This window comes from Sorex araneus, chromosome X (assembly GCF_027595985.1).
Source record: "Sorex araneus isolate mSorAra2 chromosome X, mSorAra2.pri, whole genome shotgun sequence".
NCBI lineage: Eukaryota > Metazoa > Chordata > Mammalia > Eulipotyphla > Soricidae > Sorex > Sorex araneus.
Window position 1 is genome coordinate 195,557,665 of NC_073313.1, and position 12,092 is coordinate 195,569,756.

Sequence of the window (12,092 nt, forward strand, 5' to 3'; positions counted from 1 at the left end):
TACCAAATTACTACTGGCTGAGTTAACTAATGGATTATAAATAAGTATTTTTTAGTTTAAGCTAATTTTATCAAATGGTTAATTGTTCTTTGTATTCTGGATCTTGTATTTTTATTGCAAATACCATTTAATTGAGTGGGAAAGAAAAAATATTGAATAAAATTAGATCATAATACTAATTATAATGATCAGCATCTAATGAAAATAGTTTAATTATAATGTCCAGTATCCAATGAAAATACTTACATATATGATAAAATATATTAAATAAATGTTTGATTTTCTATTTATCCTTTATTCATAATAACTTTGGTTTTTCAAAGTTATGCAGATATTAGAAGACACATATGAGTTCTCCTCATAATTATCTGGGTATTTTGTAAAACCTAAAATTACACACATTAAATGGATAAGTACCATCACATTGGAGCATGTGACAGTCAAAATGAAATATGACATAGGAGGTAAGAATTATCATTAACATTTCTCTCTACATTACATCTTTCAACCCCAAATTCTTTTAATTTAAGAGTATATCTGTTACCTATTCATATCTCTTCAAACTTTCTATCATCTCTTAAGTTTTTGATCATTATCATGCTTTGCTCAAAATTATATAATGTGTTTTTCTTCATCTTTTATTTTATCAGTTGGTATTCCTCCATATTAAGATATTCTAAAACCATCAGATTATTTGAAGGCTACTAATATCTTAAGGATAAAGTTTAAAGATATATAGTGTCTTCTGAGACTTACCAGGATTGGACCATGCCTTATCCTAGACTCATCTCTTTTCATTGTCCTACTTACATTTTGCAGTCGAACCATGCTGTATTTGTCATTCCTCGAACGTGATCTGCACAGAATATTCTGTTTTAACATTCAAAATAGACCTTCTGTTTTAACATTTAAAATAGAAGATATAGACCTTCTGTCTGAACTTGTACAATTAGGAGTAATTTGTCTAAAATTGTGATAATGTATATTAGTATATAGAGATAGCACTGTAGCACTGTCTTCCTGTTGTTCATCAATTTGCTCGAGCGGGCACCAATAACATCTCCTTTTTGAGACTTATTACTGTTTTTGGCATATCGAATATGCCACGGGTAGCTTGCCAGGCTCTGCTGTGCAGGCGGGATACTCTCGGTAACTTGCCTGGCTCTCCAAGAGGGACAGAGGAATCGAACCTGGGTCGGCTGCGTGCAAAGCAAACTCCCTACCCACTGTGCTATCGCTCCAGCTGGAGTCTATAGAGATACCCAATTAATTTTGAAATTTTTTCAAATAAAATTGTATGTGTATTTTGGATTTTTTAAGATATAATTGACATAACATGGCATATGTTTAAGGTATAAAATATGCCAATTTTGTACATTTATATATTACAAAATGATTACCATCACAATGCCATTTTCAGGTGCATAGTATATTCATCATCATCATCATCATCATCATCATCCCATTGATCGTCGAATTTCTCGAGCAGTCTCAGTAACATCTCCATTTGTCCAAACCCTGAGATTTTAGAAGCCTTTCTACTCATCCTTCCAATGATGCCGTACTGGAGGCTCTTTCAGGGTCAGGGGAATGAGACCCAGCTTGTTACTGGTTTTGACATATTAATACACCATGGGTACCTTGCCAGGCTCTTCCATGTGGACAGGAAATTCCCCGTAGTTTGCCAGTTTCTCTCAGGGGGAGAAGGAGGCTATAAAATATCACATGGCCACTTTACGGCTGCGTGCTTCCAGGTCTGGATGCTGGCCGTTTACAGGATTACACGGTGCCAGGGGTGGTCCCTGGGTGTGACCACCTAGCTACTGGGAGATGGGATTTCTGGGCAGAGGAGGCCCAGTCCTGATCTGAGCAGCCTTGGAGATCACAGCCCCGGGTCCCACACACCTGGGTTCCTCCGCCGTTTCCTTCATGCATGAGGCTCGTCCGAACATGTGGAAAAGGGCCTTGGGCATGGCTGTGGCTAGGCTCCAGAGGTCTTCGGCCAATGGGAGCTCTGCTCGGGGTGGGGAGGGAAACTGGAGCCCATCCCCTCCGAGGAGGCCCCGGGGAAGACAGCCAGGCGCGCGGGTAAGAGACTCTCTGCATTTAATTTAATTATTAAATTAAATTATTAACTATGATGTACAATAGAGACCCAGACTTTATTCATCTTACAGTTGGAAGTTTTTATTCTTTGAACATCTTTCTTCCATTCCCTAGCCTCTTAAGAACTTCAAGATTTAGACTCATATTTGTGAAAATATTTATTATACTCATCATATGTTATTAGTGGGAGAAAGGAAATCATACTGATTTTTTTTTTTTTGCTTTTTGGGTCACACCCAGCGATGCTCAGGGGTTACTCCTGGCTCTGTACTCAGGAATCACCCCTGGCCTCGCTCAGGAGACCATATGGGATGCTGGGAATCGAACCCGGGTCGGCTGCATACAAGGCAAATGCCCTACCTGCTATGCTATCACTCCAGCCCCTGAAATCATACTGATTTTTTATTAGTCCACATCCATCTAAAATATTTTCTACAAAGCATTTTAACTGATCATGAATTTTTAATTAGTTTATTTTACAGGTATATAAAGTATTCACAGATGAAGTATTTACTAATTCAGACTATATGATTTAAAGACTGGGGCTGGAGCAATAGTACAGTGGGTAGGGCGTTTGCTTTGCATGCAGCCGACCCGGGTTCGATTCCCAGCATCCCAAATGGTCCCCTGAGCACTGCCAGGAGTGATTCCTGAGTGTAGAGCCAGGAGTCAGCCCTGAGCATTCGTCGGGTGTGAACCAAACCCCCCCCTGCAAAAAAAATAAAGACTATTTTATGGTAACTCTATTTCTATTTTTTAAAATTTTAGAACTTTGAGTCATTGACTTAATTACAGAAAATTAATATTACAACACCAATTACACCGCCATCACACTTTCCCAGCAGCATTACTTCCAATTCCCAACCACCCCTTAATACTTCTAATTTTGAATTCAGTTAAATTGATAATAATTTAGTTTTTGTTTTGTATATGTATAAAATAATAATTGTTCAACACATGTCAAAGGGAAAGGCTAATTTTTGAGACTATTGATCTCTATTAATAGCTATTTTATTTATGTATTTAGCTATCTATCTGTCTATATCTGATTTTTGGGCTATACCCAGAGGTGCTAAGGGCTGATTTCTGGCTCATTACTTAGGGATCACTCCTGGCAGGGCTTAGGGAGCATATAGGGTACTTGGGACTGAACCTGTGTTGACCATGTGATATGCAGGGTAAGTGCCCTATCTGCTGTACTCTCACTGCTATCCCATCAATATATTTGTTTTAATTAAATATTTTTTATCGAGATGACATTGCTTTGTAAGACTAAGTTTAAGGGAAACAACTTTGTGCATTAAAATTATATATACTTTAGTATCCCTCCCCCACCACCAGATCACCAATATCCTTCCATGGCAATCTATAGTATCCCATCCTGGCTTTGATCCTGCTACATCTTTCTCTCTGGCATTCTCAGTTCTGTGGTTAGAGTTTGATATTTTGTTTTCATTTGACTTTGTCTATTCTCTGGTTTCTTTTATATATCCCACATATGACTAAAATAAATACTAATATTTCCTGATTCTGCTGTGTTATGGGAAAATAAAGTATTCAGAATTATTGATAAATGCAAATAAAGCAACAAAAATGCCAACAATTTACAAAGGTTTCTTTCCTAGATATAATCATGCTGTATGTGGAATTGATAATTGCACATAATCTTTGCCATGTTAGACTCTTTAGAATAAAACATTAAATAAAAATAAATCAAAGTTATTTATCTAATCGAATGTATGTTGCATATTACAAAATTTAAAATGAAGCTCCTGAGAATTATAAAGCAAATACGCATTTACCTACTTGTTTGTCTTCTGCCATATGCAATAAGCTGGACAGAATAAAAATTACTCATTTTTGGCTTTTGTATTTTTGATAAATTGTGTGAGTGGTCATGCACATAGTTTGGAGGGAAACTTGCTTTTTAAGAGAGCATGCTTTTGTTGGTTAAAGCATTACTAAAGCTTAGTCATTTGATGCCTAATAATTAAGAATTCATATTTTGACATTCCTATATTGCATTTATAACAGACACATTTAATTTATGGTTTAAATAATACATTTAATATTTTTACAGGATCAACAAAACAGCAAAGCTCTTTTAAAAGTGAAATCTTTATAGTAGAGTAAGTGGGAAATCTGAAGGATGGGGCTTATGCTCTGTTTGGATGATGCAGAATTGCTCTAAGCAGTAAGCTTAGTGTTTTCAGTCAGCATTAGCAGTTACAGCAAATACTTCTGTGTCATCCTCCCTTAGTACGAGGTGTTTATAACTGCAAGGGGGAGACGCTAAGCAGTATAAGAAATTTGATATATTTATAATGGCTTAAACAGATACTGATGGACAGATCTGCTGTTTGATGTTTTCTTCACTAGCCTTGAAGATGCTGGGACATAGAGATGGCTGTGATTATCTTTTATAAGACAGGAAATGCAATCTTTAGGGGTTTCTGGAAATAGAAAGGTCATGCAGTCTGGAACCTGTGAGCCTTTTCAGTCTCTAAGTCATCAGGTATGACCTCATGAATTATAATGATACTAATAGATTGTAGAGTTATTACTGCTTCTAGCTTTTAGTTATTTAGAATATATTAAGCAGTGTGATTGTTTACATCAGATATTCTGCAAAATATTTTAATAAGTAATAGTTATAGGAATCAATTATACTTGGATTTCAGAAATGTGTTTGTATATGTATTTGAATTTGTGGATTTTGGGGGGAAATCCAGGAGTCAAGAAAAGATTATTTATACATGATTAAACACAAGGTTTGGGGCTGACAGATTTTTTTCCAAATTAGTCCTAAATACAGTCATATAGTTTGTTTACTTTGAATGATAAAAACAGCATAAATTTTTTTACTCATAAGGACATATCATATGGAGACATGAAAATTTGTTATGGAATTTCTTAAACATAGCAAGAAAAGTTGTTACTATTATATTATGTAAGCAGTAATACACTTATTGATAATATTTTTATTAATTATATGAAAATTCTTTAGCAATAAATTTATAATTATATTTCAGTACTTAAACTATTCTTTAAAAGTATTTTAATTCTTTTTCAAACCTTGATAAATTATATTTTGGTCCTTACTTAAAGCCCCTTTTTTGATAGGGCATTTAACATATATGAAAAAAGTCCAGGAATCTTTTGTTTATACAAAGAAAACTTGTGATATTTTAGCTTATTTAAGATTTTTTGACCAAAAGATTAATCTATATATGCTTACTTTCACTTTCAAAATGAAGACTTGAGTGCAGGATACATCAGCAGGATACATCTTTCCTACTAAATTAAACTAGGAAATTTTATTTCAAAGAATTTGACTATATCATCCTGAAAATATCTTAAATTATCTTTAGCTATTAAGGTACCTTGTATTTAAATCTTGTATGTTATAGCATATTCTCAGAAGCATATACTTTGGAAATAAACTGTGCCTGTGTTTGATATTTAAAATTTGAACAAAATGTATGTTTTTAAAATGGTGCTTAAATTTTTACCTAACCTTTAGGGTACTTGTCAGATCTAGACAAGGTATTTCAGATTAAATAGTAAGAAGAGATAAAAATATATATAATTTTTCAGCAGAAAGAAATTTGTCTTTATGATTCTGTTTAGAATTAATGAATCAGTAGAGTTAAATTGTATAGTATTAAAAATGAATGTATCAAAAATATAAAATAATTTAGTTAAGTATTCCATTTCTACTTTTTAATTAAAACACATTGAAAAAATTATACTTATTTTTGTTGACTATATTTATATGTTATTCAGACTACTTAGTTAGCTTATAATCTTATTATTTGGGAAGGTTGCCATATTTTTAAGCTTGATTAGTTTTGGAATGGTGTGAATATACCTTTTAGTTGCTACAAAACCAGTTTAATCTGTTAGAATTTATTTTCAGTATTTGCATGTATTAGTCACTATGAGTACATTCTGTTTCTTGGCATTGCTTTGGGATTCTTCTAGGTATTGGTTTCACAGCATTCTATTTTTCACTGTATTTATAATCTTTCAAAAGAATGAAACCATAAAAATTTGTATTAATTTTCTCCAACGGCACTTAAATTAAAATATTGATTATTCTTCTGATAGAAAAATATTCTTATCGTTGTTTCTTATACAAATTGGAGAAAAATTTCTCTCTGTTGCTGTCAAAAGGCAGCATTAAGGAATAAAAATTGGTGAGATTGTCCTGGACATTTTAAGTTATGTCAAATTTTACTGCATAGCAATAAGATATTGATCACTGGAATGGTAGAATTGATTGCAAATTCTCCCAGTAACAACCAGTTATCTCTTTTTCAAAAACAATACTTACCTCTGTCTGTATATTTTATACATCATGTCATTATTCACCACAAGCTTTTCTAAAGTTAAGCTGCTTATAAAGAACCATTTGAGTAATTGTTCAATTCAGTAAACATTATGTGAAATCTCATCATTTGTACAGCACTGAATTTGGTGTTGTGAGAAAAAAGAATAAAAATTGTTTCTTGGTGTTAAGGAAATTATAAAAAATGTACACTATGAATTGTGTTCTGTTTGAATTGATAGTTCAAAAGTGGCATGCTACAGATTTAACTAATTTGGACACCATGAATCCTGAGAATTATGTATCACTGTTCTCATGGGAATTTCTTGTATTATAGAGATAAAGGGTTAGTTCATATTGTTTAAACAATAATTTAACAGTCTTTACAATTCCATTAAATTGTTTTGTAATCCATGATTTATTATACCAAGGTATCATAGACTGTGAATAAATAAAATAGCTTTGTATGTTTTATAAACTATAGCTGTTAGTTATTTTGAGAGAATTGAATCTCGCCATTGGAGAGCAAGCAGAAATAGGGCCATCATGTATTCATTCACTCATGATGGAATAAGGCTATCTAACGATAAGCCTATCTAATTCCAGGCTTGGTATAGGTAATTATGAAAAGGAGTTTTGACCTCATAGGGATTATATTTTAGAAAAAGCAAGAGTAGCAAGGTTGAGAGCATTTGGGGCTAACTAGGTCATTCCGGGAGGCTTTTAAGTAAAATGGGAGATAGGGATTCACCTCAGGCTTTGAGGAAGGGGACAACAAGAAACTAGAAAATAGTTCTTACATCAAAAGGATATTTGTCATTCAGAAATTGCTCTCTTTTCTTTCTTACCTGTGTGCTGGCTGCAGTTAGCAGAAAGATTCATGCAAAACCTTTGTTAATTCATATCCTCAGAAGGGCGTAACACCTATCATTGCCTCTGAACTGCATCTTTTATTGTGTTAGAGGAATTTGGTTTTCAAATTCTTCTGGTTTGTGACAGCTGGCTGTAATAAGAGATGCACAACTAGAGTGTTTAAGTGACTATTCAAATCTTAGTTATACCACTTAAGAGCTTAGTCATGTTGTTTGGAGTTACTTTCCTAATCAAGGTTTAATTATGGTACCTATCTGAAAGAGTTGTTGTCTGGATCAAGTGAGCTAATACGTATGAAACACCTTGTATATGAGTTTCTACAATATGCCACACACACTTCCAGCATTATTTGTCATATTTACATGTTTGAAGAACTAGAATGAAGTTTTGGTAGAAGTCAGTAATGGAGTTCAGTAGTTTGATTTTGTTCCCTCTCCCTTGTACAAATCAAATGAGACATTCAATCAAAAAATGAAATTGTCTTCATTGAAATAAAAATGTTTATAAAAAGTAAGAAAAGAAAATCATGCAAATCTGATTAAAATCTAATAATTATTGGCGAAGAATTGTGACTTGAAAAATTTTACAGTTAAATTTTTTTAGATACCTATTTTAGGTTTATAAAGCCTTTCTGAGGGTTCTATGTATAAAGACAATTTGCTTTATTTATTTATTTATTTGTTTGTTTTTTGAGTCACACCTGCAATGCACTGGGGTTACGCCTGGCTCATGTACTCAGGAATTACTCCTGGCGGTGCTTGGGGGGGGTCCATATGGGATGCTGGGAATCAAACCCTGGTCGGCCACGTGCAAGGCAAATGCTCTACCTGCTGTGCTATTGCTCCAGCCCCAACAATTTACTTTAATGTAACATATCAGCAATTTAATTTATGGAATAATGATTACTATGCTTTGAGAAAATTTAATAGCAGTTCCAAGTGTCTTTTTGTTAAAGTTGAGTACTAAAGTAAAGAAGTGAAAATTAGGGTTTAAAGAAAATAAAGAGATACAGTTTAGATTTATTTATATGAGTTAATTTTTTAATCATCAAAAATTTTCAGGACAAAAACACATCATAAAAATTAGATACAACTTGTTTTAGTAACTTTGTTAGTGATCATTTTTAGCCTCAATGAAATTCTAAAGTAAAATAGTTATAAATTCAAGATAACGTATAAATAGAGCAATTCAAGTACCTAGTTGATAATGTAGTATTTTGAATCATTGGTGATTAACATTGTAGCTTCTCTTTGTTTAAAAATTGTTAATTTCCTAAAATACAAGTAAGTAATTTTCAGATGAAATTTAAATTAAGGATATTTCTGTGCTGAAATATTCTTGTAAGGAAGTAAAATGAAAAAAAAAAACAGTCTTATGTTTTGTGACATATTTGCATGTTAGTTCTCTCACTACTCAGTTATTTTTTCAAAATGGCACAAGACAAATAGAATAATATCATAATGTCATTTGCAAAAAATAAAAAACACAATTCTGCAATGTTCTAGTAAACACTGTATGTGGAAGAGATATAAAAACCAAGAAGTCCCTGCTTACAGGAGTTTGCAGATGAGTTACAAACACTAAACACAAGTAACTCTAACAGAATGTGGAAAGTAGTGAGCATTAGGGATTAAAATGAGATGGAAGAAGCACAAATTACTCATCTGTGGTTTCAATGGCCAGAATATTTCCAGTTGGGAGGAGGAGATGCTAGCTGAGAAGTGAGGAGAATCTTTAGATGGGGTAAAGGAAATTATGGAAAAAGTGACATAGGAGGTAGACCTTAAAGACTGGCCAGGATTGGGGGAGATGTCAGTTCAGCCAGAAGAAACAGCATGAGCAAAGTTAGGGACAAAGAACCAACAAGAAAAAAAATTCAACTGTTCAATATACTTCATTTTTGATGATAACCTAGCAGTGTAATACAGACTGTCACAAGGTAAGTATGTTGGGCTTGCATAGTATAGAGTTTTGTGTGTGCGGTTGTTATTTCAAAATTTAAAATATTTCTGTGCTTAAATATTCTTGTAAGAAAGTAAAATAAAAAAAACAGAAGACCAGCGCATATAGTTTCCAGTCATGTTCAAAGCTCTAACCCTCTTGAGACTTTGGAAATGAAAATTAAATTCCTGAGTAGATTTAGTAGTTAGCAGACAAGGTAGGGGGTAGAAACAAAATGAAAGATTTTAATAAAATTCTCTATCAAAATTGCATGTGAGAGCATTTCTCAGTCTATCCACAACTACTCAGAAGTCCTAGATTTCAGATCTTAGGGGACCTCCTGCTTGTCCCTGATATAAACTCTATTTCTTTAGTAGGTAATCTGATTTAGCTGTGGCTTTACTTTTGACATTTCCTAGATCAAGGACAATCTAGAAGGATCATTCTAATGCAATGAAAATTCATGTCACTATGGTGAATATTTGGATATTAAGGATCCTCTCAGGGCAAATTAGAAATTGTAATTATTATTTATAATCATTAGAGTAAAAATATTTTAGCTTTTCTAATTATTCATTTCTAAATTATAAATTAATTAATCATGTATTTAATATCTTTAAATCTTCTATTGTATATATCAAAGTCATTTCACTGTTGCTTGGAGTTAATAAAAAAAAGCTGGGTCACATCCAAGAGCAGATTTCCTTTAGATGAGACAGCAGGGATGTGACTTTTGTATCAGAACCAGGAACACAATACTTGAGAATTGTGGAAAAATTGAAATTGTATACTCTCATTTAATGGATCATCTATGTAAATTATGTCAGAAGTAAAGTTCACGGAATTCCGTAAGTGGAAATTAAAATGAAACCAGACACAGAGGAGTTTAGTGAAAGAGGAATGAAAGTAATTTCTTCAATTTACAGATTGCCAGGAAAAAAATCAGTGTCACCTTTCTATTATTTAGGTTTTATTGTTGTATAATTGAAAAAAATTGCACATGTTTCAGGTTTATACTGTGAAGGGGTTTGATATATGTATGTGGTAAGAATTAAGTATCACAATCAAGCTAATTAATACATCCAGCACTTCAATACCTTAGCAAAAAATTAAAAATATGACTTTCTATTATTTGGGGCAGGTGGACTTGGGTCACACCCAATAGTACTTAGCAGTACTACTGACTCTGTACTCAGTTATTATGCTGGGCTTATATCCCTAGAACTAATTTTTCTTGTAACTGAAAGTTTATATGCTTTGATTAACATCTCCTTTCTTTTCCTACCTCCTAGCCCTAGACAACCCATTCTGCTCTATGTGTCTGAGTTTACCATTTCAGATTTCACAGATAAAGGAGGTCATACATTATTTTTCTTTCTATGTCAGGCCTAGTTTATTAATTGTGTATTTCAGTTTTATCCATATTCTCATAAATTCATAAATGGCAGAAATTTTAGTTTCAGTAGTTGGCAGTATTTATTCCTGGCTGAACAGTATCTCTATTGTCTGACTTTCTATTTATCACATTTTCATATTTTCAACTGTTACCAACATTGCATTATAACATTATATATTTCATGCATGCATTATTAAAATCTAAACATTTAAATACTATATTAAGTTTAATACCAAAAGTCAATTTTATTCTTTTTATACATTTGACTCCTTTTATCTGTTCTATCCGACTCCTTTATCTATTTTCTCTGGTATCCACCAATTGTGCATCACATTTTCTTTATCCATCATACTTTGATGAACACTTAGGTTGTCTCTATATATCTTAGCTATTATGTGACAATTCAGATATCTCTGAGATGGTAAATTTCTTTCCTTTGGCTATGAGCCCAGAAGTGGGATTGATGGATCATATGGTAGTTCTATTTTTAATGTTTGAGGAATGGGAAAGTTACATTTAAACTTAGTCATATTTACTTAAACTTAGTCTAACTTACTAGCTAGCAGGAATTCAAGTTCTATAAAGTTCTTCAAAAATGCTATTTTTTTCCTGTTTATAACCTTTAATATCTCTTTATTTTTGCTAGAAATTGCCTTTGCCTTAAGTTATTTTGATCAAGCATTGTCTTTCTTCCTCTCTTCCAAAAACATTTTACTCATCCCTTCAGAATGAATTAGGCATTTTTCCTTCTTTTTGTCTGGATTCCACAATTTATTTTAATTAAAAGCACAATGTAGCACAGTTCATGTGTCAACTACAATCTTTCCAAACTGTTTTAGGAAAAATACAGTACATTTATATTTTAAAAGCCAGAACTGATGCAGTAACTGCAACATGGTAACTATTTTTTTTGTTGAGTAGTAAAATGTTTATAGGACAGTATGGCATAGGTCACTTTGGCTACTAGTAAGAATTAAAATGACCTCAGATATGTTAAGTATATTTGGATCCTATATGGAAGAGTTTTAAAGTAAAGGAATGTTAGATGTTATGCTTAAGTCATATAACTATGTAGTACAATATATTCTTGCAGAATACTGACCTGTATCCAAGCTCAATCTCTGCCTCTTAATAAATAAGTTGTTTCTGAGAAAATTTCTCAGTGTATTTAAGTCATCCGATTTGAATATATTAATGAGTTAATGTGTATACATTTCTAGAACAGGACTGACACATGGTAAGTCTTACAATGGATGTTTTTGTTATTATTGAAATTATATGCAACATTGCAAAAAAAATCAGAAAGGTAATGAACTGACAGGTTCAGAAGGTGGAGTTAATCACTGTTCATTTAGATGGGAATCAGAAAACCCAAACTTTAGATCTAGTTCTAACTCTGCAATTCAATTACTGTAAATTTGCCTTTATCTTATTTGCTCAAAATTA

The 12,092-nt window shown here is 32.7% G+C and overlaps 1 protein-coding gene across 8 annotated transcripts in view; it reads left to right on the forward strand.

Moving 5' to 3' along the window:
* SLC4A10 (solute carrier family 4 member 10) overlaps positions 1–12,092 on the forward strand; it is a 277,439-nt gene that overhangs the window by 66,254 nt on the left and 199,093 nt on the right. For 2 of the 8 annotated variants that reach the window (XM_055119947.1, XM_055119948.1), the window contains exon 2: positions 4,486–4,621. The exons of 2 other annotated variants lie outside the window; for them this stretch is intronic. In XM_055119947.1, the coding sequence (XP_054975922.1) occupies positions 4,541–4,621 (81 nt within the window). In that variant the 5' untranslated portion in view covers positions 4,486–4,540. Of the gene's footprint in view, positions 1–4,326; positions 4,622–12,092 lie in introns of those variants that run through there. 4 more of the 8 variants (XM_055119951.1, XM_055119953.1, XM_055119954.1 and 1 more) reach the window with 3 other exon arrangements.